General features: G+C 43.6%; 1 protein-coding gene across 1 annotated transcript in view; it reads left to right on the top strand.

Annotated features, from left to right (window-relative positions):
- LOC113406142 (G-protein coupled receptor 143-like) overlaps positions 1 to 26284 on the top strand; it is a 43455-nt gene that overhangs the window by 5416 nt on the left and 11755 nt on the right. The window contains exons 3-8 of the mRNA XM_026649062.1: positions 2890 to 2984; positions 5678 to 5770; positions 8076 to 8185; positions 12612 to 12720; positions 20651 to 20768; positions 23261 to 23513. Of these exons, the coding sequence (XP_026504847.1) occupies positions 2890 to 2984; positions 5678 to 5770; positions 8076 to 8185; positions 12612 to 12720; positions 20651 to 20768; positions 23261 to 23513 (778 nt within the window). The remainder of the gene's footprint in view (positions 1 to 2889; positions 2985 to 5677; positions 5771 to 8075; positions 8186 to 12611; positions 12721 to 20650; positions 20769 to 23260; positions 23514 to 26284) is intronic.

Genomic DNA, 26284 nt, shown 5'->3' with positions numbered 1-26284 from the left:
CTGATTTAAAAATATCTAATTTTACTAGCTGCTGTTCAACATCCTCCTGAGATACAAGTGGAATGGAAAGAGTATTGTAAGATGATGACTACATCTGCTTTGTTCCTTAAATACAGAAAAAATATGTATTAAACACTTCTGCATTTTCTATATTATTCTTGATATTTCTACCATTGCCATCTAGTAATGGACCAATACCATTGTTAGGATTTTTTTTGTTCCTAATATATTTTAAAAAATTCTTCTTTTTGTGCTTAACTCTGCTGGCCATAGATTTCTTCTTGAGTCCCTTTGATTCCATCATCAGTTTTCTACAATTCCTAACTTCTGATTTGTATTCATTACTATCAACTTCCCTTTTCTTCTATTTGTTTTAATATATAAAATGGCTGCCTTCACTTCCTTTCTAAACCAGGTCGGTTTTTCAACCAATATGGCCTTCTTCCTTAGTTGTGGGATTGTGTTTTTTTGGCCATCTAGTAAGGCATTCTTAAACAATTACAAATTATTATTAATCTTTTCCTGATTAAATTCTTCCTCCCAGCTTATTTAGATCATAATAGTTTTCTGCTTTGTGAAATTGATCCTTTGAAACCACCTATTATAAATATAATTGGTCTGGACTTTATTCTGCTTGCACATAATAAAGATGATCAAGTCATCGTAGCTTGTACCTAAGTTACCATTAATTTTTATTTCTGTGATCAGTTCTTCTGTATCTGTCAAAATGAGGTCTAAAATAGAATTCTCCTATGTTGGATGCCACACTTTTTGCCATCTGTAGTATTTAGAAATCCCAAGGATGTTTTAGTTCTGGTAGCATCAACCTCCAACATATGTCACTCTGATTGAATTCCCCCAGGATCACACCGCTTTTTCCCCCTGCACATTATAGATAGGTGCATAAGGAGCCAGTCAGTCTCTTCCCAAGTGTGATTTGGTGGTCAGTAGCAAACACCTACTAATACCCCATCTTGGACAGATGAAGCACAAATCTGTTTGAGGCAGCATTGACTAGCTCCATCTTCCCTAATGAGCTGGAAGAAGCCAGTGCAGATCTTGAGTGAATCAAGCCCACAGATTCTTTTAAATGGAATTTTTTAAATATTATTTTTCAAATGGACATCTTACAAAGAAAAAAAATTTAAAACTAAGCTCAAGTTATACACTGAATGCTATGAATAAAGTGCATTCCAGTGATGAAATTATTGGAGCCTGAAGGTGTATTGATGGCTTTAGTGATTGGGCCAAGGATCAACATCTCTGGGGAAAAGGAGTATTTTCAGATTGTGGAGGAGGGAATACCAGGGATTTGTTTTCAGACTTGTAGCCATCACTGATGTTTGGCTTAATAGCAAGCATCATGGTCTCTGCCTGGTAAAGAGATGCTACTATGGAACCATGGCAAAGGATATTCAGATGAAAATGGAGCCAAAATGAAAGAGGGGCTCAGAGGAACATTAAATTGAATAGTAAACATGTTTCAGACTAATTAAAAAGGGGGGGAAAGTATGCTGTAAAGAACCAGCTCATCAGGAAAAGAATTTTAGAATTTGTAAACACAGAGGAAAAGGTCAGATATCTTTATGTACACTCATGAGAAAAAATGAGAATTCTCAACTGTCAAATACAGTGGAATGTAGCTTGACTTAAACCTGTGCACAGCACTTTGGGTCATTACTGAAAAAAAACATCAGAATTAAAGTGTGGACATTTCACTACCACCCATCTCTTTTTTTTTTGTTTGTTTCTCTTGGGAACAGAGATTGTTGACTACACATAATAATGTCCTTTTACATTCACTTCACAGAATATGAAGGTACAATATAGCTACAATGATTAAGAGATACAAGTCCTTCTCTCATGTCTCAGGGCTGGTCTACACTAAAGCTGTCAATCGACCTAAGTTACACTACTTCAGTTATATAAGTTATGTAACTGAAGTCAACATAACTTAGGTCAACTTACAGTGGTGACTACATTGCGCTGTGTTGATAGGAGACGTTCTCCCGCCGACGTACCTTCTGCGTCTCAGAGAGGTGGAGTACAGACGTTGACAGGAGAGCACTCTGCTATCAGCTTAGCTTGCCTTCACCAGACCTGCTAAATCGACACCGCTGCATCAATCGCAGCAGTGCTGATTTAACTGTAAGTATAGACAAGCCCTCAGCTACAGGAGAGGCACTAATTTGCAAATACAGTAATTTCAAACATTCTCACTATAAATCTCTTTATGAATGTAGCCAAAAATGTTTTACTTTTGGATGCACATGTAAAATTCAGAGTTAAGGTTAGGCAAGGTTAATATCTCTTCTGGGCAGGAGTAAAGCAAGATTATCAAAAGGGGCCAAATTCTGCTCAACCTATTCATGTGAATAGACCAGTTGGCTTCAGTGGGATTACTCCTGTGATTCTGAGCAAGATTTGGCCCCTCATGGATCTCTGTTACAAAACCACACACATTCCATTAAACATGCTTGAATGAGGTCTCATCAGGGCTAGAAGTAACAGAGAGTTTTATTTTGTCCTGGTCACTTAGCCCTGGTCTACACTGGGGCGGGGGGGGGGAATCGATCTAAGTTACACAACTTCAGCTACGTGAATAACATAGCTGAAGTCGACATACTTAGACCTACTCACTGCAGTGTCTTCACTGCGGTGAGTCAACTGCTGCTGCTCCCCCATTGACTCCGCCTGCGCCTCTCACGGCGGCGGAGTACTGGAGTCGACTGGAGAGTGCTCGAGGATCGATTTATCGTGTCTAGACTAGACGCAATAAATTGACCCCCGCTGGATCGATCGCTGCCTGCCGATCCAGTGGGTAGTGTAGACATACCATTAGAGACTTTGTCAGCGGCTGTGACACAACGTAATCTTTTCCTTCTGCAGATGTGGATCCAGCTCTTGTACAGTACTGGCTTCTGGTGGCTGTTTTGCTATGCTGTAGATTCCTACTTGGTGGTTAGAAGATCAGCAGGGCTAAGGTACCAAAGTGAAATTAACTAATTTTTAATTTTAACTAATTAAATATCTACAGCTTTACTTTCTACATTAGGTGCGCATGTTTGTATGCATGTATTCAGGCACATAAATGAAGCATACACAAACATCTGATGTGCATATGCAAACCACGTATTAGTATGCTAGGTGCTTAAAGGGCCATGAATATGCTCCATTATTGATTACAAACTTGCATGCAGTTGCATGCACCTAAACTTTGAAAATCTGGGGTGAAATCCTACCTCCATTGAAGTCAATGGAATAAGTCCCATTGATTCCAATGGAGCCAAGATTTCACTCCAGTCCCTAATCTACACCATGAATTGAAATTTGTAGCAATAAAATGTTATTCTGAAAAAAAAAGTGTTGAAATACACCTACAATTTTTGCTTCAGGATTTGAGGTTTTATCTTTTCAATGCTGTTGTTAGTGTCCTGTTGATGTTTTCATTTTATAGAACATTTTTTTCAAGAAAAGAAAAAAATAACCTTATGTATTATATGTCTTCTATAGTGTCCATCACTGGAGTATCTAAACTCTCTGGCACTAATAGAATAATAGAAATGTAGGGCTGGAAGTGACCTCAAGAAGTCATTGAGTCCAATCCCCTGTGCTCTGGCAGTACCAAGTAAACCTAGACCATCCCTGACAGGCGTTTGTCCAACTTGTTTTCAAACGCTTCCAATTATGATCTCCTTTGGAAGCCTATTCCAGAGCTTAACTACCCTTATAGTTAGAAAGATTTTCCTAATACCAAACCTAAATCTCCCTTGCTGCAGATTAAACCCATTACTACTACTTCTTCTACCTTCAGTGGACATGAGAACAGTTGGTCACCATCCTCTTTATAGCAGCCCTAAACATATTGGAAGACATATCAGGTCACCCCTCAGTCATCTTTTCTCAAGAGTAAGCATGCCCAATTTTTTCAACCTTTCCTCATAGGTCAGGTTTTCTAATTTTTTTTTTTTTTATCATTTTTGTTGCTCTCCTCTGGACTCTTTCCAATTTGTCCACATCCTTTCTAAATTGTGGTACCCAGAATTGGACACAATACTCCAGCTGGTGCCTCAGCAGTGCTGAATACAGCAGAACAATGATCTCCTGTGTTATACATACAACACTCCTTTTAATACACCCCAGCATATTAGTCTCTTTTTGCAGCTGCATCACATTCACAACTCGTATTCAATTTGCGGTCCACTATAATCCTCAGATCCTTTTCAGAAGAAACACAACCTAGCCAGTTATTCCCCATATTGTAGTGGTGCATTTGATTTTTTCCTTCCTAAGTGAAGTACTTTGTACTTGTATTTATTGAATTTCATTTAGTTGAATTCAGATCAATTCTCCAATTTGTCAAGGTCATTTTGAATTTTAAACCAGGTCTCCAAAGTGCTTGCAACCCCTCCAACTTTGTGTCATCTGCAAATTTTTTAAGCATACTTTCTATTCCATTATTCAACTCATTAATGAAAATATTGAACAATACTGAGCCAGGAGGAACCCCAGTAGAAACACCCTCCCAGTTTGACAGCCAACCATTGATAACTACTCTTTGAGTACAATGGCCATGCTGTTATACTAGAGACAAAATATAAAGATGTTTCTAAATTGGCTGCCCGTTTTTGGAGTTAGAAGAACAAAAAGACCTTCAGTTTGCCAGTACTGAGCACAGAATTATGTGATATTATACCCAGACAATATTGAGCAATCGGATATTGGAGACACAGTGCAATTGTCAGATGTTATTATGTGCATCTCCAGAACAAGTACAAAAGTCCCCGATTTAAACTAGTATTAACTCTGGCCTGTATAGGACAAACTTGAATTTTACATGTATAGTGAAGCTTTGATGCCCAGGAATTATGGAACTGTTAAGCAGTAACAAGCTAGACTACGTGATTTCTAGTGTATATTATGAAAATTCTTCACATATTTTACCCTAATTATTTCCATCAAGGTTATCTAAATTCCCTGTGCCAGACAAGGCTATGCGCTGTAATGACATTCATATTATTTCCTATGGGCAGTGATTCAAGTGTTCAGAGACATGTATATGTAAGTCACACCACTCTAGCCTGAGGCAATATGGGCTTGATTCTGCTCCCACCAAAATCAGTCGCAAAACTTTCAGGTTCTGACTCTCAGCCTACTGAAGTCAATAGAAAAACTCCCATTGACTTCAGCAGGGTCTGGATCAGGCCCTTGTTGATGTAGATGAAGCAAAATGTGATCATAACTGTTAAAGTTTGTGATTTCCAAATCCCCAAAAGGGCTGAAGTTTATGTGACTGTTCACGCTGTTTGGGGAGCCCTTCTTCCTTCTCCTTATAGCTTTTCCCACCCCAAGCTCTACCTCCATGGGTCACAGGAAGGGAGGGAGCCTGGGGGGACTACTAGAGGCTTGTGTGGGCAAGAGTCACTTACAGCTCTGTTGACAGGAAGAGACAGAGACAGGGCCTCTTATCTCAACCTGAACAATTGCATTGACTTAGCCCAGCTCTTATTTTTCCCAAACCGCTTTACCTTTTCCTAGTTACTGTACTGCCAGTGGGATGTTGTTCTACCTGCATATATGTACAATTCTTTTGAATGGTTGCAATGTCAAATTCTAAAGCAATTCCAAATGCACATGATGGGTGACATTAACAGCTGCTTTTCCATTTCCATTCCAGTACAATTGTGTTGTACCACATGATGACATGGGGCCTGGCAATCCTGCTGTGTGTGGAGGGAATTGCCATGCTTTACTACCCTTCCGTTGCTAGGTAAGCAAGCTCTGTGATTACTTGAATGACTTTGTCAGTTTTGGAGATGGAGGGTCAAGTTTTTACCCCAATTACAAGAGTGTAAATGCCGAATATTGGAGTCAATGAAGTTACTCCGGATTTACAGTAAGGAACGTTAGAGCAAATTTGGCCCTGAGTGAATTAAGCTATGTCTACACTAGAGACCTTACAGTGGCACAGCTGTACCGATGCAACTGCACTGCTGTAAGAGCTCGCGTGTAGTTGCTCTATGCCAACGGGAGAGAGGTCTCCCATCAACATAGTTAAACCACCCCCCAGTGAGCGATGGTAGCTATGTTGGTGGGAGAAACTCTCCTGACAACATAGCACTGTGCACAGTACCACTTATGCCAGGGAAACTTGTCGCTGGGGGTGTGTGTGCATTTTTTTCACACCCCTGAGCAACATAAGTTTTGCCGTCATAAGTAGTAGAGTAGGCATGGCCTTAAAAATACCATATCCTATTTCTCTCATGCCCTATGCTCTGTCCATCCAACTCTTCTCCTATTCATGACTCTCCATTTTAGTATCAGGCTAACCCCTATGCCTGAAACAGCCTCCCTTTGCTTGTGTGATCCCTTCCTCTTTTAAATTCCTCCTCAAAACTCACTTTTCCTTCAATCACTGATTATGCATCAGGACCATCTACTCCTACTTTGGGTCCCAACCACTGAAAAAACAACAACTAGTGAAGTCCCAAAGATGTTCTTATACTTGTGTATGGTTTGATCACTGAATATAAAATGATGGGGTCTAAATTAGCTGTTACCACTCAAGAAAGAGATCTTGGAGTCATTGTGGATAGTTCTCTGAAAACATCCACTCAATGTGCAGTGGCAGTCAAAAAAACGAACAGAATCCTGGGAATAATTAAGAAAGAGATAGGTAATAGGATAGAAAATATCATGTTGCCTCTATATAAATCCATGGTATGCCCACATCTTGAATACTGTGTGCAGATGTGGTCGCCCCATCTCAAAAAAGATATATTAGAATTGGAAAAGGTTCAGAAAAGGGCAACAAAAATGATTAGGGGTATGGAACGGCTTCTGTATGAGGAGAGATTAATAAGACTGGAACTTTTCAGCTTGGAAAAGAGACGGCTAAGGGGAGATATGATTGAGGTCTATAAAATCATGACTGCTGTAGAGAAAGTAGATAAGGAAGTGTTGTTTACTACTTCTCATAATACAAGAACTAGGGGTCACCAAATGAAATTAATAGGCAGCAAGTTTAAAACAAATGAAGTATTTCTTCAGACAACGCACAGTCAACCTGTGGAACTCCTTGCCAGAGGATGTTGTGAAGACCAAGACCATAACAGGGTTCAAAAAAGAACTAGATAAATTCATGGAAGACAGGTCCACCAATGGCTATTAGCCAGGATGGGCAGGAATGGTGTCCCTAGCCTCTGTTTGGCAGAAGCTGGGAATGGGCGACAGGGGATGTATCACTTGATGATTACCTTTTCTGTTCATTCCCTCTGGGGCACCTGGCACTGGCCGCTGTCAGAAGACAGGATACTGGGCTAGATGGATCTTTGGTGTGACCCAGTAGGGCCATTCTTAAGTTCTTATGAATAACTTAACTTTGGTAAGTTCCAAATAAAACAATTTATACACATAACTCAGAGTCAATGGGTATGTCTACACTGCAGCTGGGGAGGCATGATTCCCAGCATAGGTAGACAGACATGAGCTAGCATGCTAAAAATAGCGGTGTAGACTGCAGTAGGGGCACACACCCTCATTGCTATTTTTAGCATGCTATCTCAAGCAGGGCTAGCACAAGTCTGTTCACAGTGCTGAAAAAAATCACATCTCCCAGCTGCAGTGTAGACATAACCAATATGGCCCTTCAGTCATCTGCTTGGGTTTCTGCCAGGACCAGAGAGAAACATGCCACATAACATGGGTGCTTACTTGCCCCATAGCCCATCCCTGACACGGCCATGGAAAGTGGGGGATTAAGGCTTCCACAGGCTCCTAGAGAGGGAGAAGATCATGCCAAAGAAGTTCTGTATCCTATTATCCCTTCTTCTTCCACCCTGTCTTAGCTTCGTTTTTTTTTTCCTTCCACCCAAATTGTTGGAAGGAAGCATTGAAACTCGACTGTATTTCAATAGTCTACTTTGTGACTCACTTGACCTGGCCAGAATCAATGTGTCACAACATTTTTGGATCTGTTTATTTCATTCCATATTTTTAGCTAAATGTGATGTAAGTAGAATAGCCAAGACTACAAGGTGTGAAGAAGAATTAATCTTTTAATGGTCTCTTCTCAGTTGTGAAAATGGCCTGCAGCATGCAATTCCTCATTACATCACTACCTATGCCCCACTTCTGCTAGTTTTGGTGGCCAATCCAATCCTCTTTAGAAGGACGGTAACAGGAGGTAAGTTCCTAAATGTCAACATTAGTTAGTATATGTAATGTAAAAAAATAATAGTAATGTAAAAGCTATGTCTGTATATCCTGATCTGTGGGGGAGTCCCTTATGAACAAAGCCATGTAAGGATGCAACTAGTCAAGGGAAAGAAATGCACCAGGATTTTTTAGCATAACAGCTAGGTACCAAAAGCAAGGCTCTGTCTACATGGGGGATTTAGCACCACAGCGGTGGTGGCCAACAACACCATCAACGTAGCTGTGCTGGTTCAAAACACTATTGTAGATGGACAAAACTGCATTGCATCTTCTCGAAATTTAGCAAAGTTGCCCTGGTACTTATAGCAGACTGAACTGTCTATGCTAGGGGCTTGAACTGGTGCAGCTATCGTTGGCCACTGAGAGTTGAAGTCAGGATTATTCTCTAGTGTAGACAAGGTCTAAGTCACTGAGATATTGTAATGAAATGCAGACTCCATTGGCTTCTCTGCAGCCCTCTCATTAATTGCACATGGAGTCAGATATTAGTTTTACATGTGGTCAAATATGATTGGAATTTGGTTACTCATGACTTTGATGTTAGGAACAAAGGCCTGAAATTGGGCTTGTACACAACTTCATCAGGGGCCTGATGACCACATCTACATGTATTCGAGAGAGGAGCCTGAAATAAAACCTCGGAGCCAAACAATCCCAGACTTTGTATTTAATATTACACCCACCCAATGCTCAGTGTATTACATAATATAAATCCACAAGTTTGCATTGAAATATACACACTAAAATATATAAAAAAAACCTCCTGAAACCCCCCCAATCCCATTACAAATGCAATCTCTGTCCCATCTTCCCTTCCTTCCCTCATTCCTTAATCCCCACTTCCAAGAAAAAGGCTGAGAAAACAGACAGGTTTTTAATAACAATAAAATAATAATGTGTATTGTTTATATCCTAGAGGCTCCAGCCAGAACCAAGACCTCATTGTGCCAGGCACTGTACACACAGAACAAAAAGACTGTTCCGCCAAATCCATCATACCAGGGTTCTGGTGAACCACAGTAGGAAGTTTAAACAACAAGGAGTACTTGTGGCACCTTAGAGACTAACAAATTTATTTGGGCATAAGCTTTTGTGGGTTAAAACTCATTTAATCAGATGCATGGAGTGAAAAATACAGTAGGAAGATATATATACATATACAATAGGAAGTTTGTGTCAGAGCCAAGAGCCCTCATCAAGAACACAGTCCATTTAGATGAGGAGGGGGATCTCAGCTTATTAGTAGATCATAGCTGCCATGGTACCATATGAGAAGAAAAGGAGTCTCTCTCTCTCTCCCTGACAGCCAAAGCCTTTATAAGGTCAAAAACACTTTAGACTTTACCCAGAAATCTGCTGGTAGTCAGAGCAGAGCACAGATGTAAACTGTTCTCTAATAATAAGCAAATAAAAGACAAACCCCTTTCCAAACACAGATGACTGACTTGGCAACTGCAGCTACCTGGGCATCCAGGAGCAGCTACATGTTGATCAAGGTGATGAAGCATATTATCAAGGGCCAATAAGGAAGGCTCTTCTGATGTTGCCTTGGTACCTGCAGTCCTGTAGGTATATAGAGGCTACACTTCTTTATCTTCTCTTCAGTGAGTAAGGGTTACTTCAGGCTGCACCCTAGCTTCCATGCTGTAAAGTGAACCAATATTGATGACTAGAGCAGCCATATCCTTTCAGTCTCCCTATTTTACATCAATCAGAAGCAACAAACAAGACTAAAGTCTTCATGAGAGAGCGCAAAGTGTGCCTGCGTCCCCTGTGAATGTCTGTATTGCACACAACCTAGCTGCCCATCTCTGCAGAGGGAGTCCTAAGTGACTTATAGGTGCAGAACTCAGAAAACAAAGGCATAACAATTGCATAGTTAAACACACTATCGAAACACTTGTTTCATTTTATGTTTTTAAAAGGTAAAACAGTTATGACCCCTCCTGTTACTTCCCATTTTAGATGGGGTTGATAGAAAGCCAGTGGCAAGTTCTGATGTCACCACCCACTTTTGGATGACACTGTTTTCTTTAATTGTTAAATGGATAAAGGAGATTATTTAATGAGGTTCCCTCCATCTTCTAAACTATCCTGCATAAAATCATAGAAATGTAGGGCTGGAAGAGACCTTGAAGTCATCAAGTCCTGCGCTGAGGTAGGACCAAGTAAAGCTAGACCATCCCTGGCAGGTGTTTGCCCAACTTATTTTTTTAAAAACCTCCATTGATGGGGATTCCACAACCTCCCTTGTAAGCCGATATCAGAGCTTAACTAGCCTTTTAGTTAGAAAATTTTCCCCTGATATCTAACCTTGCTGCAGATTAAGCCCATTGCCTTGTCCACCTACTTTCATTGGACATGGAGAACAATTATTCTCTTTAAAACAGCGCTTAACAGACTTGAAAGCTGTTATAAAGATCCCACCGCCGACTTTCAAGACTAAACATACCCAGGTTTTTTTAACCTTTCCTCACAGGTTAGGATTTTTAAACCTTTTATCATTGTTATTGCTCTCCTCTGGACTCTCTCCAATTTGTCCATATCTTTTCTAAAGGGCGGTGCCCAGAATTGGACACAATACTAATAGCTGGGTCCTCACTAGTGCCAAGCAGAGTGGAACAAGTACCTCCTGTGTCTTACATACAACACTCCTGTTAATAGACCCCAGGATATTAGCCTTTTTTGCAACTGCATCCCATTGTTGATTCCATCAATTTGTGATCCATTATAACCCCCAGATCCTGTTACCATCTAGCCAATTATTCCCCATTTTGTAGCTGTTCATTTGATTATTTTCTTCCTAAGTGAAGTACTTTGCACTGTCTTTATTGAATTTCATCTTGTTGAATTCAGACCAATTCTCCAATTTCTAAAGGTCATTTTTAATTCTAATCCTGTCCTCCAAGTGCTCACAACCCCTCCCAGCTTGGTGTCATCTGCACATTTTATAAGCATATTCTCCACTCCATTATCCAAGTCATTAGTGAAAATATTGAGTAGAACTGGAACAAGGTCTGACCCCAGAAAGACCCACCTAGATACACCCTACCGGTTTGACAGCAAACCACTGATAGCTACTGTTTGAGTATAGTCTTTCAACTAGTTTGCTTATGAGAATGTCACATGGGACTGCATCAAAAGCCTTACTAAAATCAAGATCTATCGTGTCTGGTGCTTCCCCCCTTATCCACTTGGCCAGTAAACCCATCAAAAAAGGAAATTAGGTTGGTTTGGCATGATTTGTTCTTTACAAATCCTGCTGCCTATTCCTTATAACCCTATTTTCTTCTTGGTGCTTACAAACTGATTGTTTAATCATTTGTTTCAGTATTTTCCCCGCTATAAAAGTTAGGCTGACTGGTCTATAGTTTCCCGGGTCCTCTTTGTTCCCCCTTTTAAAGATAGGTGCTTTGCCTTTCTCCGGTCTTCTGGGACCATACCTATGTCCTCCAGGAGTTGTCTAAGAGAATCGCTAACATTTCCGAAATTGCTTCAGCTCGTTTCTTAAGTACCCTAGGATGATTTTGATCAGGCCCTGCCAACCTGAATGCATCTAATCTATCTAAATATTCTTTAACTTGTTCTTTCCCTATTTTGGCTTCTGTTCCTTCCCGCTTGTTGCTTTGTTTTGACTATCTGGTCACCATTAATCCTTTTAGTGAAGACTGAAGCAGAACAGGCATTAAACACCTCAGCCTTCTTCATGCAGTCAGTTATTAGCTCTCCTTCCCCACTAAGTAGAGGACCTACACTTTCCTTCCTCTTTCTTTCCTGCCTAATGTATTTAAAGAACTTGTTCTTACTGCCTTTTTGTGCCTTAGCCTCTCTGATTTTGTCCCTACATGCTTGTGCTATTCTTTTGTACTCCTCCTTAGCAATTTGTCCATGTTTTCACTTTTGGTAGGATTCCTTTTTTGATATTCAGCTTATTAAAGAGCTCCTGACTGAGCCATATTGGTTTGTACCTATTCTTTCTCTCTCTCCTTTGCATTAGGATAGTTTGCAGTTATGCCTTTAATATGGTCTCTTTGAGAAACTGCCAGCTCTCCTGAACTCCTTTTTCCCTTAGATTTTCTTCCCATGGAACCTCACCTACCATTTCTCTGAGTTTGTTCAAGTCTGCCTTTTTAAAAGTCCATTGTCCTTATTCTGCTACTCTCACGCCTCCCTTTCCTTAAAATCATGAAATCTATCATTTCATGATCACTTTCACCCAAATTGCCTTCCACCTTCTGTTTGTTACCAATTCTTCCCTGTTGGTTAAAATCAAGTCCCATCACAGCAGGAACCTGAGCTACAGCTTCTCCTCTTCCCTTTCCCACTCTCTGGATCCCTGTAAATAAAAAAAAACCCATAGCCATGTACTCATTATACAGTTCTGTACTTTCCAGTTGCCTCATTGCTCAAAGGAAGACAAGGAATCTACACAGAGAATGAAAGACGCCTGGGGACGGAGATTCAGCTCCGCTTTTTCAAAATTATGCTGGTGTTCATTATATGGTAGGAGGCGTATTTTTAAAAAAAACTCTGAATACTTCCCAACTGTGGAAGGTGGGGTGTGTGAACGGCATTGGCGGGCTTGCTCTATTTGTTTGTCAACCTGACAGTTTCAAGGGGAGGAATTGTCTAGAAAGGAAAATGTTCTAAATTATTTTACTTAGTAGCTGAAGCATTAAGCTGCCTCTTGCAGCTGTGACACAAGTTCCAGAATATACAGCGGGGGGGGGGGGGGGGGGGGGGGGGTTGGAGAAACATGAAAACAAAAGCCTCAAAGAAAAATGGTAAAAAAGATAAGTAGGCATTGACTGGGTAGATAGCTGCCTAGAGCAATAGTCTGAAAAATACAAAGATTGCTATGGTCACTCTCCACAAGAGTAGCCTCAATATGGTCTGGCTGTGGAATTTCAGACCACTTTTTCCCATCTCCAATATGATATCCTTAGGCAAAACTGTGTCCCAAAGAAAACTGCCATTCTGCAGTGGCAGCTTCCTTATAAAGCAGGGGTCGGCAACCTTTCAGAAGTGGCGTGCCGAGTCTTCGTTTATTCACTCTAATTTAAGGTGTCGCGTGCCAGTAATACATTTTAACATTTTTAGAAGGTCTCTTTCTATAAGTCTATAATATATAACTAAACTATTGTTGTATGTAAAGTAAATAAGGTTTTTAAAATGTATAAGAAGCTTCATTTAAAATTAAATTAAAATGCAGAGCCCCCCGGACCGGTAGCCAGGACCCGGGCAGTGTGAATGCCACTGAAAATCAGCTCGTGTGCCACCTTCGGCACGCATGCCATAGGTTGCCTACCCCTGTTATAAAGCATGTTGCAGCTAGTACAAAAGATTCTGGAGTACTACTGGGAGTGACAGGTGTTGACTGCTCAGCACAAACTGCTGAACAAAAATAGAAGATCCTTTCGGAGGAAGAAATTCTTATTTGCTATTTGTATTACACGAGCACATTTGAGATGAGACTGGGGGACCATCATGCAAGGCACCATACAAACACATAGCAACAGATGGTCCCTGTCATGAAGAACTTGCTGTCTAAACCTACAAGACAGAAATAGGGTAGGAAAGGAAACAGTGCCAAAGAGGGGATGTGGCTTGCCTTAGGTCATGCGTGGGAGCAGCTTGTTAAAGGGGACTGGTTGGGGGGAATGGAGCAGGGAAGAAGTGTGAGGGGAGCAAGGTGGAGGGAGAAAAACATGAGGTTTTCACATAGAATGGGAATGACCCATTTGACTATGCAGGAGAAATACAGAGAAACTGCACTAAAGTCTGTTCACTGGGGCTAAAACCTGGGCTTTCTGACATACCCTCTCTTTGGCGCTGAAGATTATTGATTCATTTAACTTGATGTTTGCTATCTGACCATGAGCTGCCCTCATTGGTAAGAACTATTGATACGTTATGGCAATTTCAGAGTTCGTGGTTGGTTAGGGAATGATGTGCAGCAATGTAGCAATGCTATATATATTTAGTGTATGTATGAACATTGCAACTCTATTTATATGCCGTATTATAATGTGCCCTTGATACTAGAGTCCCCCCCTAGTGTCAGGACATAGTGTTGCAGGGACTTTTCCTCTCTAGCACCCCTTGTTGTCCCAGGTCTGCAATGGTCAGCTGCCTCCATGGCCCAGTGGCCAGCTCTTCTGGCCAGGTCAGGTTTCAGTCCAGTCCCCTTCCAGGGTTAACAGAACACAAATTAAATCTTAACTCAAAATAGCCACCTGGGCATTAAAGCCCACAATATAAACACTAACCCTTCATAGATACCCAACATTGTCAAGGTTGGGCCTCTGACTGGGCCAGGTTACTTGGGTTAGGGCAGGAAAAGCCTTCTTCCCCTTTCCTGGCTTCACCCAGAATTGGCCTGTAGTAGGTACAGCCACTGCTTTTTATCTGGCCTGCTGGGCCCTGATTGGCCTCTACCTGCTCCTGGTCCTGGTAGGTGCCGGAGAACCAACTCTCTCTGGTTTTGCCTGTAGCTGATCCTGGGAGACCTCTCTAGGCCAGTGTTTCCCAAACTCGGGACTCTGCTTGTTTAGGAAAAGCCCCTGGCGGGCCGGGCCGGTTTCTTTACCTGCCGCGTCCGCAGGTCCGGCCGATCGCAGCTCCCACTAGCTGCGGTTCACTGCTCCAGGCCAATGGGAGCTGCTGGAAGTGGCAGCCAGTACGTCCCTCGGCCCGTGCCGCTTCCCGCAGCCCCCATTGGCCTAGAGCAGCGAACCGTGGCCAGTGGGAGCCACGATCGGCCGGACCTGCGAACGGGGCAGATAAATAAACTGGCCCGGCCCGCCAGGGGCTTTCCCTACACAAGCGGCATCCCAAGTTTGGGAAACACTGCTCTAGGCAATCCATAAATGTCTGAAATCAATGTCCTTCCCTTCTGGCAAGGCACCTTCTTCTGCAGGGTTTGCTAAGGCAGTGAGGCCTCTGGGAAAAGCAGCAAATGCCTGGTACACCACGTCACAGGCTGCAAATATAAGAAGGTGCTGATGATGACATTCCCCATTGTAGACTGTAGTACATTCTAGTCTTGTGTTTTCTAATCAACTTGATTTAATTCTGCATTTTATCAGCCTGCAGCAGGCTGGAATGCTAGGATTTCATTCCGTTTGGTTATGTCTATTTCTTTGTCTCAGGCTGGGGCCTGGTCTACACTACGAGTTTAGGTCGACTTTAGCCGCGTTAAATCGAATTAAGCCTGGACACGTTCACACGACGAAGCCCTTTCTTTCGACTTAAAGGGCCCTTTAAACCGGTTTCTTTACTCCACCTCCGACGAGGGGATTAGCGATAAAATCGGCCTTAGGGGGTCGGAATTGGGGTAGTGTGGACGGAATTCGACGTTATTGGCCTCCGGAAGCTATCCCACAGTGCTTCATTGTGACCGCTCTGGACAGCACTCTCAACTTAGATGCACTGGCCAGGTAGACAGGAAAAGCCCCGCGAATGTTTGAATTTCATTTCCTGTTTGCTGAGCGTGGAGAGCACAGGTGACCACGCAGAGCTCATCAGCACAGGTAACCGTGATGGAGTCCCAGGATCGCAAAAGAGCTCCAGCATGGACAGAACCGGAGGTACGGGATCTGCTCGCCATATGGGGAGATGAATCAGTGCTGGCCAAACTCCGAAGCAGTAAACGAAATGGCAAAATATTAGAAAAGGTCTCCAAGGCCATGAAGGACAGAGGCCATAACAGGGACGCACAGCAGTGCCGCATGAAAATTAAGGAGCTAAGGCAAGCCTACCATAAAGCCAGAGAAGCAAACGGAAGGTCCGGGGCTGAGCCGCAAACATGCCGCTTCTACGCGGAGCTGCATGCCATTCTAGGGTGTGCAGCCACCACTACCCCAACCATGTGCTATGAGTCCCTCACTGGAGAAACACACAGGGAAGCGGGTTTGGGGTACGAGGAAGATGAGGATGAAGATAATGTAAATAGCTCACAGCAGCAAGGATGCGGAGAAACCGGTTTCCCCAACAGCCAGGATATGTTTATCACCCTGGACCTGGAACCAGTAACCCCTGAACTCACCCAAGACCCTGTGGGCACACAGGGGACCTCTGGTGAGTGTACCTTTGTAAATATTACACATGGTTTAAAAGCAAGCGTGTTTAATGATTAATGATTAATTTGCCCTGGCAATCGCGGCCAGTACAGCTACTGGAAAAGTCTGTTAACGTGTATGGGGATGGAGCGGAAATCCTCCAGGGACATCTCCAGAAAGCTCTCCTTCATGTACTCCCAAAGCCTTTGCAAAAGGTTTCTGGGGAGAGCTGCCTTATCCTGTCCGCCATGGTAGGACACTTTACCACGCCAGGCCATTAGCACGTAGTCTGGAATCATTGCATAACAAAGCATGGCAGCGTATGGTCCCGGTGTTTGCTGGCATGCAGACAACATCCTTTCCTTATCGCTCTTTATTATCCTCAGGAGAGTGATATCATTCACGGTCACCTGGTTGAAATGGGGCAATTTTATTAAGGGGACATTCAGAGGTGCCCCTTCCTGCTCTGCTGAACAGAAATATTCCCCTCTGTTAGCCACGCGGTGGGGGGGGAGGGGTGAAGGGATCATCCCAGAGAATTCTGTGTGTGTGTGGGGGGGGGTAGTTGGGTTTGTGCTGCATGTTAACCCGGAAACCCCAGCCCGTCCTTTTACATTGCAAACCCATTTTAAATGGCCAACCCAACGGGTGCTTGGTATGGTTAATGAGAGCAGTACTGTTTGAAACCATCCCCACATGTTAAGAAGGTTAAAAAAGCCAAAAGACTGTGTCTTACCATGGCTGCCTGCAAGCTGAAATCTGTGGCCTGGCACTGCGTGAGTGATCTCTCACACCAAACCGGCAGGCCCTCAATATAAGAGGAAAAATGCGACCTTGTAACGAAAGCACATGTGCTGTGTGATGTGAACAGCAAAATTTAACGTGAAAGAGTGTACCCATTGTTCTCTAAAATGTATCTTTTTTAACCACCTCTCCCTTCTCCTCCACCAGCTGCAAGTCTTTCTCCTTCACAGAGGCTAGTGAATATTCGAAAGCGGAAGCGAAGGATGCGTGATGAAATGTTTACAGAACTACAGACTGCCTCCCACGCTGACAGAGCCCAGCAGAATGCATGGAGGCAGTCAATGACTGATTATAGAAAAGCCCAATATGAGCGAGAGGAGAGGTGGCGTGCTGAATCTCGGGCTCAAGAGGAGAGGTGGCGTGCTGAATCGCGGGCTGAAGATGAGAGGTGGCGTCAGCTTGCACACAGAAGGCAAGAGTCGATGCTCCGGCTGCTGGAGCATCAAACTGATATGCTCCAGCGTATCGTTGAGCTGCAGGAAAGGCAGCAGGAGCACAGACCGCCGCTACAGCCCCTGTGTAACCAACAGCCCTCCTCCCCAAGTCCCATTGCCTCCTCACCCAGACGCCCAAGAACACGGTGGGGGGGCCTCCGGCCACCCAGTCACTCCACGCCAGATGATTTCCCGAGCAATAAGTGTTAAAGTTTTAAAGTTTTAAACTGCAGTGTGTCCTTTTCCTTCCCTCCTCCCCCACCCATCCCGGGCTACCTTTGCAATTATCCCCCTAGTTGTGTGCTGAATTAATAAAGAATGCATGAATGTGAAGTAACAATGACTTTATTGCCTCTGCAAGTGGTGCTCGAAGGGGGGAGGGTAGGGGAGGGTGGGGTGGTTGGTTTGCAGAGAAGTAGAGTTAACCGGGTGGGGGGGGAGGGGCGGAGGGTTCATCAAGGAGAAACAAACAGAAGTTTCACACTGTAGCCTGGCCAGTCACAAAACTCGTTTTCAAAGCTTCTCTGATGTGCACCGCGCCCTGCTGTGCTCCTCTAACCACCCTGGTGTCTGGCTGCGCGTAATCAGCGGCCAGGCGATTTGCCTCAACCTCCCACCCCGCCATAAATGTCTCCCCCTTACTCTCACAGATATTGTGGAGCGCACAGCAAGCAGCAATAACAATGGGGATATTCTTTTCGCTAAGGTCTGAGCGAGTCAGTAAGCTGCGCAAGCGCGCTTTTAAACGCCCAAATGCACATTCCACCACCATTCAGCACTTGCTCAGCCTGTAGTTGAACAGGTCCTGACTTCTGTCCAGGCTGCCTGTGTACGGCTTCATGAGCCATGGCATTAAGCGGTAGGCTGGGTCCCCAAGGATCACGATAGGCATTTCAACATCCCCAACGGTTATTTTCTGGTCCGGGAAGAAAGTCCCTTCCTCCAGCTTTCGAAACAGAGCAGACTGCCTGAAGACGCGAGCATCGTGTACCCTTCCCGGCCAGCTCACGTTGATGTCGGTGAAACGTCCCTTGTGATCCACCAGGGCTTGCAGCAGCATTGAAAAGTACCCCTTGCGGTTTATGTACTCGGTGGCTTGGTGCTCCGGTGCCAAGATAGGGATATGCGTTCCGTCTATGGCCCCACCACAGTTTGGGAATCCCATTGCAGCAAAGCCATCCACTATGGTCTGCACGTTTCCCAGAGTCACTACCCTTGATATCACCAGGTCTCTCATTGCCCTGGCAACTTGGATCACAGCAGCCCCCACAGTAGATTTGCCCACTCCAAATTGATTCCCGACTGACCGGTAGCTATCTGGCGTTGCAAGCTTCCACAGGGCTATCGCCACTCGCTTCTCAACTGTGAGGGCTGCTCTCATCCTGGTATTCTGGCGCTTCAGGGCAGGGGAAAGCAAGTCACAAAGTTCCATGAAAGTGCCCTTACGCATGCAAAAGTTTCGCAGCCACTGGGAATCGTCCCACACCTGCAGCACGATGCGGTCCCACCAGTCTGTGCTTGTTTCCCGGGCCCAGAATCGGCGTTCCACGGCATCAACCTGCCCCATGAACACCATGATTTCCACATTGCTGGGGCCTGTGCCTTGTGAGAGGTCTAGGTCCATGTCCATTTCCTCATCACTCTCGTCGCCGCGCTGCAATCGCCTCCTCCTCCTCCTCGCCTGGTCCTGGTTTTGCTTTGGCATGTCCTGGCTCTGCATATACTCCAGGACAATGCGCGTGGTGTTCATAGTGCTCATAATTGCCGCGGTGATCTGAGCGCACTCCATGATCCCAGTGCTAGCTATGGCGTCTGGTCTGAAAAAAGGCACGAAACTAGTATCTGACGGACCAGGGGAAGGAGGGAGGGAGGGAGGGGCGAGTGACGACATGGCGTATAGGTACAGGGAATTAAAATCAAGAAAGGTGGCTTTGCATCAGGGAGAAACACAAACAACTGTCACACAGAATGGCCCCCCACCAGAGATTGAACTCAAAAGCCTGGGTTTAGTAGGCCGTTGATTTGACGGAGGGAGGGGGGAAGGAAATGAATACAGAACAAATCTATTTTTTACATCTTAAGACGACAGTGCAGCATGACTGATAGCCCTCAGCATTTTCTGGGTGCTTGGCAGCAAGTACTGGGCGCTTGGCAGTTAGCCTTCAGGCCTAATGCACGATCTGCTGCTCAGGGAAGACTCAGCTAACGTGTGATGAGCCAACAGGGCGCGTGGCAGAAAATGGCCTACTACGACTGATAACCATCTTCATCAAAACAGTTCCATAAGACTGCCCAGGTGCCCATGATTGACAGCCACTGCTGTACGACGAGGACGGTTACCAGTCGTAATAAACCATCTACTGCCAAAAGGCAAAAGGGCTGGTGCAATGCAACCCCACGGCTGCCGGCACCCAGATCGCCAATGAAGGCTACCAGTCATGCTGCACCGTCTACCGCCAAAAGGCAGTTAGCTGCTGCTGCTGTGTAGCAATGCAGTCCCACGTCTGCCGGCACCCAGATGACATATGGTGACGGTGAGCTGAGCTGAGCGGGCTCCATGCTTGCCGTGGTATGTTGTGTGCACAGGTAACCCAGGTAAAAAGGCGCGAATCTATTGTCTGCCGTTGCTCTGACGGAGGGGGAGGGGCCTGACGACATGTACCCAGAACCCCCCGCGACACTGTTTTGCATCATTCGGGCATTGGAATCTCAAGCCAGAATTCCAATGGGCGGCGGAGACTGCGGGAACTGTGGGATAGCTACCCATAGTGCAATGCTCCGGAAGTCGACGCTAGCCTCGGTACTGTGGACGTGGTCCGCCGACTAGAGCACTTAGAGCATTTTATGTGGGGACACACACAATCGGCTGTATACAACCGATTTCTATAAAACCGGCTTCTATTAATTCGATCTAATTTCGTACTGTAGACATACCCTGGGTTAGGAAAGGGATTTTGTTTCCTGATCATATTCTCCCAAACCTGCTGCTCCTTCATATTGTTGGCTACAAGCTTTAAAAAACAGACTTCTCCCTCTCCCTGCCAACAATCACCACAATTACGCTTTGGTAACAAAACCACTGTATATACAAACAAATCTGTCTTTTTCTTTTCATCCTCTTTATCCCTGCAACAGCTGGTTACCGAACATCATCAATGAGAGCCTGTTGTTCTACCTTGAAATGCAGCCAGATATCAATGGAAGCCCCCTGAAAAATGTTAGAAATGCTGCACTGATCACATGGATTATAATGGTAGGTCAACCATGATTTTTATTAGTCTTGGAAGTAGCTTCTGTATGACAGGCAGCAGCACCAATGTAATGAGTGTTTATTTCTTTCAAAATATAATCTCCCCTCAATAAAAAAAAAAAAAAAAAATGGGAGAACATTTTCAAAATTACAGAAACTATTCTTCATATGAAACTCTGCAAGAAGAACTAAGGGATAAATTTTGCCCTGACTGACCCTCTGTGCATCCCTACTGAAGTCAAGGTGATTCATTCATTTTAAAGACCAGAAAGGACCGTTATGATCATCTACTGTGTCTTCCTTAATAACAGACTACGGAGTTTTCACCACTGAGTCCTGAATACAGGCTAACAACTTGGGTGCTTACTAACAATTTCAGCCTGTATTTGTAACTAAGATCATTTTCTTTGCTCTTTAAAGCTGCTATGTAGAAAACATCTGTATATACAGAGAGAAAAATATATTGGTCTTTCAGAGCAATGATCCAAAATACTGTAGGAACACTACTAAAGTATTTTGGACCATTACGGGACTGTAATTTTCCTATCACCCCATAAGCGTAATGTTCCTGGAATAGTCAAATGAGGATATTCTGGAGCTGATGATGCAGGTAGCTTCTTTGGGGAGATCTTAAATATCTGCAAAGCCTCTTAGTAAAAACACGCTCTTTGTTTTTCTTTTTGAAATGACAGAAAAATTTTCTAGAGGAGGGTCAAGGGTATATTTGGATGAGTTTTAATTAAGTGAACATTAAACACATGAAAGGCACTAAAACTCTCTTAGTTGGAGTTATGGCATAGCTCTAGCTGTGAATAATTCCCTCCCTTCCCACTTTCTGGGAAACTTATAGAGATTTATAGAATTTGAGGCCAAAAGGGCCCATTCGATCATCTAGTCTGACCTCCTGTATATCACAGACCATTACATTTCACCCAGTTATCCATGTACTGGGCCCAATAATTTGTTTGGCCAAAGCATATCTTCCAGAAAGGCATCCAGTCTTGATGTGAAGATGTCAAGAGCTGGAGAATCCACTACTTCTCTTGCAAGTTTAACCCATGTTACCACCAATTTTTCTTCTCTTAAAACGGTCTCCTCTATTTTTGTATGTGCGCCTTGGCTACAGCCCTCTGCCCACAGAGGACTCGCCGGGGCTTCTTTACAAACATTGTTTCTAAATCTACCAGTCAGTAGAGCATCAGTATTAACCTTTCAATGTTTGCAGCTGAGCCTGGCTAATCTGGCCTGAAGTATTATGGATGAATGTACACCTCCTGTGCATGGAATATTCCCCCATTCCCAGAACACACACGATACCCTGACACCTCCATCTCTGCATACCTAATTCTCTCTTTCCAGATTTTATCCTACATTAGTGTTACAAGGGATAAATTACTCCTCTTCCCACTCCCCCAGCACACCCTGCTACCCTCTGACAAGCAATCAGGCACCCCCAAGTACCTACCTCTCCATTTCCAGGTTTCATCCTGTATTAAAGGGTTAAGTGATGCCACTCACATGGTGCCCCCTTCTCTCCCAAGGGCTGAACACACTCACGTGACACAGCTCTCAGCTCTTGCTGGCCTGGAGGGCAAGAGGTCAAGTCTAGGAATTGAACTGTTTGTAAGCTGGCTATGAAAATAAAGTGCTGATTTCCCACGAGAAAAATAGAAACATCCGAAGCATTTACTTGCCAAATATCCAAGGAAGTGGGGACAGAGGTGATTTTTGAGAGACTGTCTCAGCTGCCCAGTTTTTTAATCCAACCAAGATGGACTTGTTCATGAGTCAGCAGCGGTTACAAACTGATTGATCACTGTTTAAGAACTTGGTTATCTGTGAGTGGCTGCTCTCAGTATGTTTGGCTCTGCTTTCACTGAAAAATTGCTCATGCAAAATAAAATTCATAAGACACAGTGGAGACTGTTAAAGCACAGTGAGGGCCATATTTATCCCTGATACAACTCCATTGAGTAGCTGAAGTCAAACCAGGCAAGCATTTGACCCCTTGTGTTCTCAGAGTTATTGTGTACCAGAACAAGGGCTTTGGTTTCTTCCCTGGATTTGCTTGTGGCTAGAAGAAACATAACATGTACTTTCATCTGGATGCAGATGGGTGAGTTTTACATTATCTCTCAAGGCAGCAATTGTTCACTGTGAAGAAAGTCTGTATGTCTACACTGCAATAAAAGACCCGTGGCCAGCAGACTTGGGCTTGTGGGGTTTGGGCTATGGGGCTATACAATTGCAGTGTAGACATTTGGGCTCAGAACCCAAGCTCTGGCCTGGTCCCTAATGTCTATGCTGCAATTGTATTGCCCGCAGCCCTGCGAGCCCAAATCAGCTGACCCAGGCTTTGAGACTTGGTGTCGTTAATTTTTTTTTTTGCCGCGTAGATGTAGCCTTAATGCACAGGAATGGTTTCACTGTACTTGAAATTCACCACTCTGTTGATTTTAATTCCCATAGCAATTCTTCTTTCTTGTCTCTTCCAGGGAGTGCTGAATCCAATGCAAGGCTTTCTCTTCACACTCACTTTTTATGGCTGGACTGGGTGGAAACTGAACCTGAAGTGGCAAAAGAGAGAAATACCGTGGGAATCAATGTCCACATCAGCTGTTGCTGACAATGGCTACCCTTCTGCCATTGGCTCCTCTGTGAACTACCAAAGCAACATCCACGACTCGAAGAAGACAACAGCAGCCAGCAGCCAGCAGACCGACGAGGCCTTAAGCATGCTGTCTGAAGGTAACACTACCAATGATGACAGGTTATCCAGAAACTCTCCTATCTACCAGGGCTGGTAGTTTGTATCTGCATAAAGCTTAATGTTACCTCTCCCATTGCCATGACCCTTGATTAACCACTGCATGGAGTGCATCACTATTTGCTCCAGGGCTTGGTTGGGGCCTTGTCATCTGTCACATCCTATATATTTCCTGGAGGCATAAATGATAACTTATGTCTTCAGTCCTCTTGTAGGGAGTGTGGGAGAAGATGATACTGTTTGATGAATGCCTGATTGCTTTCCATTATGTTGGAGCAGTCTCTTTGAAGCTCAGTGTTTCTTAAGTAACCTCATTGATTTCTTTTTGTATATTTTTGTTTTAACCTCTCTTGCAACCTGTACTTCAGCAGAATATTCTTTTGTTTAATAAACAAATTACTATTGTGTTGGGTTTTTCTAACTCTGGCCCCTTGCCTGACTTTCCAGAGGTGCAGCTCTATATCTGGAATTCTATCGCTAGGATTGTAGGGATGCAAAATTGTCATCCTTAAAACAATGGTCAAATGTTGGAAAGACACAACTGTGACACAGATATGGATTTGCATTGTTTGCATATAGAACCCTGCTTAATAACTCTTCTTTTACCATGCCCATTTGAATTTTAGTGGGATATTTAAGTGTGCTTTTATCTAAATGCGGTTTCAATTAATAGGAATATAGTCTTTTAGTACAGTGCAGTCTGGTATTTATACCATTAAGGGATGCAGGGTATAATTTTCAGTCATCTAAATGACTTTGGTGCCTAAATCCCATCAAAAGACAGTGAAATGTAACCTGCAGTCCTTTCTCTGAGGAGTGTTCTATTTTATATCCTGGTTTACTGAACTCAAGGGAATTCAAACAACAATATTTATTTCCTTCCCTAATTACTGTGCTCAGCACTGTGGCGTCTAAGCACCTGTGCCCAAATACTTGTTAAAACAGGATGATCGTTAACTAGCAATTGGGGCTCAGTCTACAGTGCTTATGCATGGTTGAAAGAAGGGTAACCTAGGTTACAGTGTGGTTTGACAAGCCTATACTGACCAGCCCAAACTGATCACCAGTTTTAAAAAACATGCTAGTCCTGGCATAGGTTAGAACAAATCTTTAAGTCAATTCAAACAATTTTGTACTGGCTGTCCAAACTGTGTTATAACTGGTTCTGGTACAACCATGTTTAAGCATAAATAGATTGTCAAATCCCATGGAAACCCTGTGTAACTTTTTTTAAATTTAAGAGTAGAATGATAACAGCCATACTGCTCAGAGTTCCAGGAAGGTCAGAGAACCAGGTGCAGCTGGAGCTAAAAAAACAATTGATCTTACTATAATCAATAAAAAGGTGATACAGTAAATTGATAAATGCTGGGACTGATCTTTAAAGAGCTGCAGTTGCTTTGTAGAAAACCTTTAAAATCACAGTCTTTAAAAACAATCATGTCTATCTTTTTTTCTCCCCACCCCCACACCTTTTCTTTTGGTTGGTTGGTTGGTTGGTTACTAGGGCCATTTGCATGTAACAGGATATTTTATTTTGTAAGAATTAATTTCCTCTGCTCCAGAAGCCCTTATCCTTTGTAAAACTGGTCATTTCCACTGACGCTAATAGTGACGTCACAGACAGCGGATGAAGATTTCTGGAGCAGATTTAAATGGATCTTTACAAAATAAAGATCCTGTTTTCATTTAAGTGCAAGTAATTTTTAGGAGCAGAAAGAAAACAAGACTATTACAGGTAGAGAGAATTGTTGTTAATCTTCTCTCAGATGCTACTGTCGTGGGCAGCAGCACAAACCCTTAAAATAAACAAATGGATCATGCCTTCAAAGGCACAGCCATGTGCTGAGGATGGATTTGCAAGGTGACAGTTTGTAGTGAGAAGCCCTAGAAGTCTGGTTAACTAATCCAGCATTCCTTCTTCTGCTCCAGTGCATCAAAGTTGCCGAGCACATCTGAAAGGGGAAAATGACCACTTCACAGTCCCTTCCCCTTGTACTCCGCAGCCTGGCTGTACCCCATTTGGGGAGACTAGTGCCACTGCTGACCCTGAGCAAAGAACAATGGCTCTGCTCCCCACTTACAATGTGGTTAACACCTGTGCAAGATCCTGTTACTCACTTGCCCTCCCACTTCCTTCATCCACAAAAAGCTGGCCATAATCTGCCCCAAAAAGTTTTTCAAAATCAGACTTGAGAGCTGAGCGGTGCTTTAATACATTACCAGTCTGTGCAGGATATTATCATAAGACAACCAAACCCAAACCTTTCATGAAAGCCTCTTGCTGCTCTGACAACACTGGCTTCGATGACTAGGCTAATTTTGGTGCCTTGTGACATACATATACTGTATGCTGGGGGTAAAGCAACAGTGATTTTTAATTTAAAAAGAAACTTAATGGTGAGGAAAGTGTTACCACTCCCTCAATTCCTGTGGCATGTGTACTTGAGCTATTCCTCCTTTGTTCAAAAATGGAAGGGTAACTGTGTGTCCTGCACATTTGTACCCAGTCAACACTCAATTTTACTGCATGTGTAACTCCGACAGACCCCGGTCATTGGCATCGAACTGGAGATCTCTGGAGCTTAGTGCATGAGCCTCTACTGCATGAGCTAAAAGCCAACTAGCTGTTGGCTGAGGCTGTAGAGCAAACTCATTTAACTCTCTCTAAGTGGTCTCAGTGCCACTAGATGGGACAGAACATCACACCCAGAAGGTGTGTGGGTTACACAAGCAGACCATAAAAAAATAG

The sequence above is a fragment of the Terrapene carolina genome, unplaced genomic scaffold, assembly GCF_002925995.2.
Source record: "Terrapene carolina triunguis isolate 2854851 unplaced genomic scaffold, T_m_triunguis-2.0 Scaffold23, whole genome shotgun sequence".
In the NCBI taxonomy this organism is placed as follows: Eukaryota; Metazoa; Chordata; order Testudines; family Emydidae; genus Terrapene; species Terrapene triunguis.
This window is presented reverse-complemented; position numbering and strand designations above follow the sequence as displayed.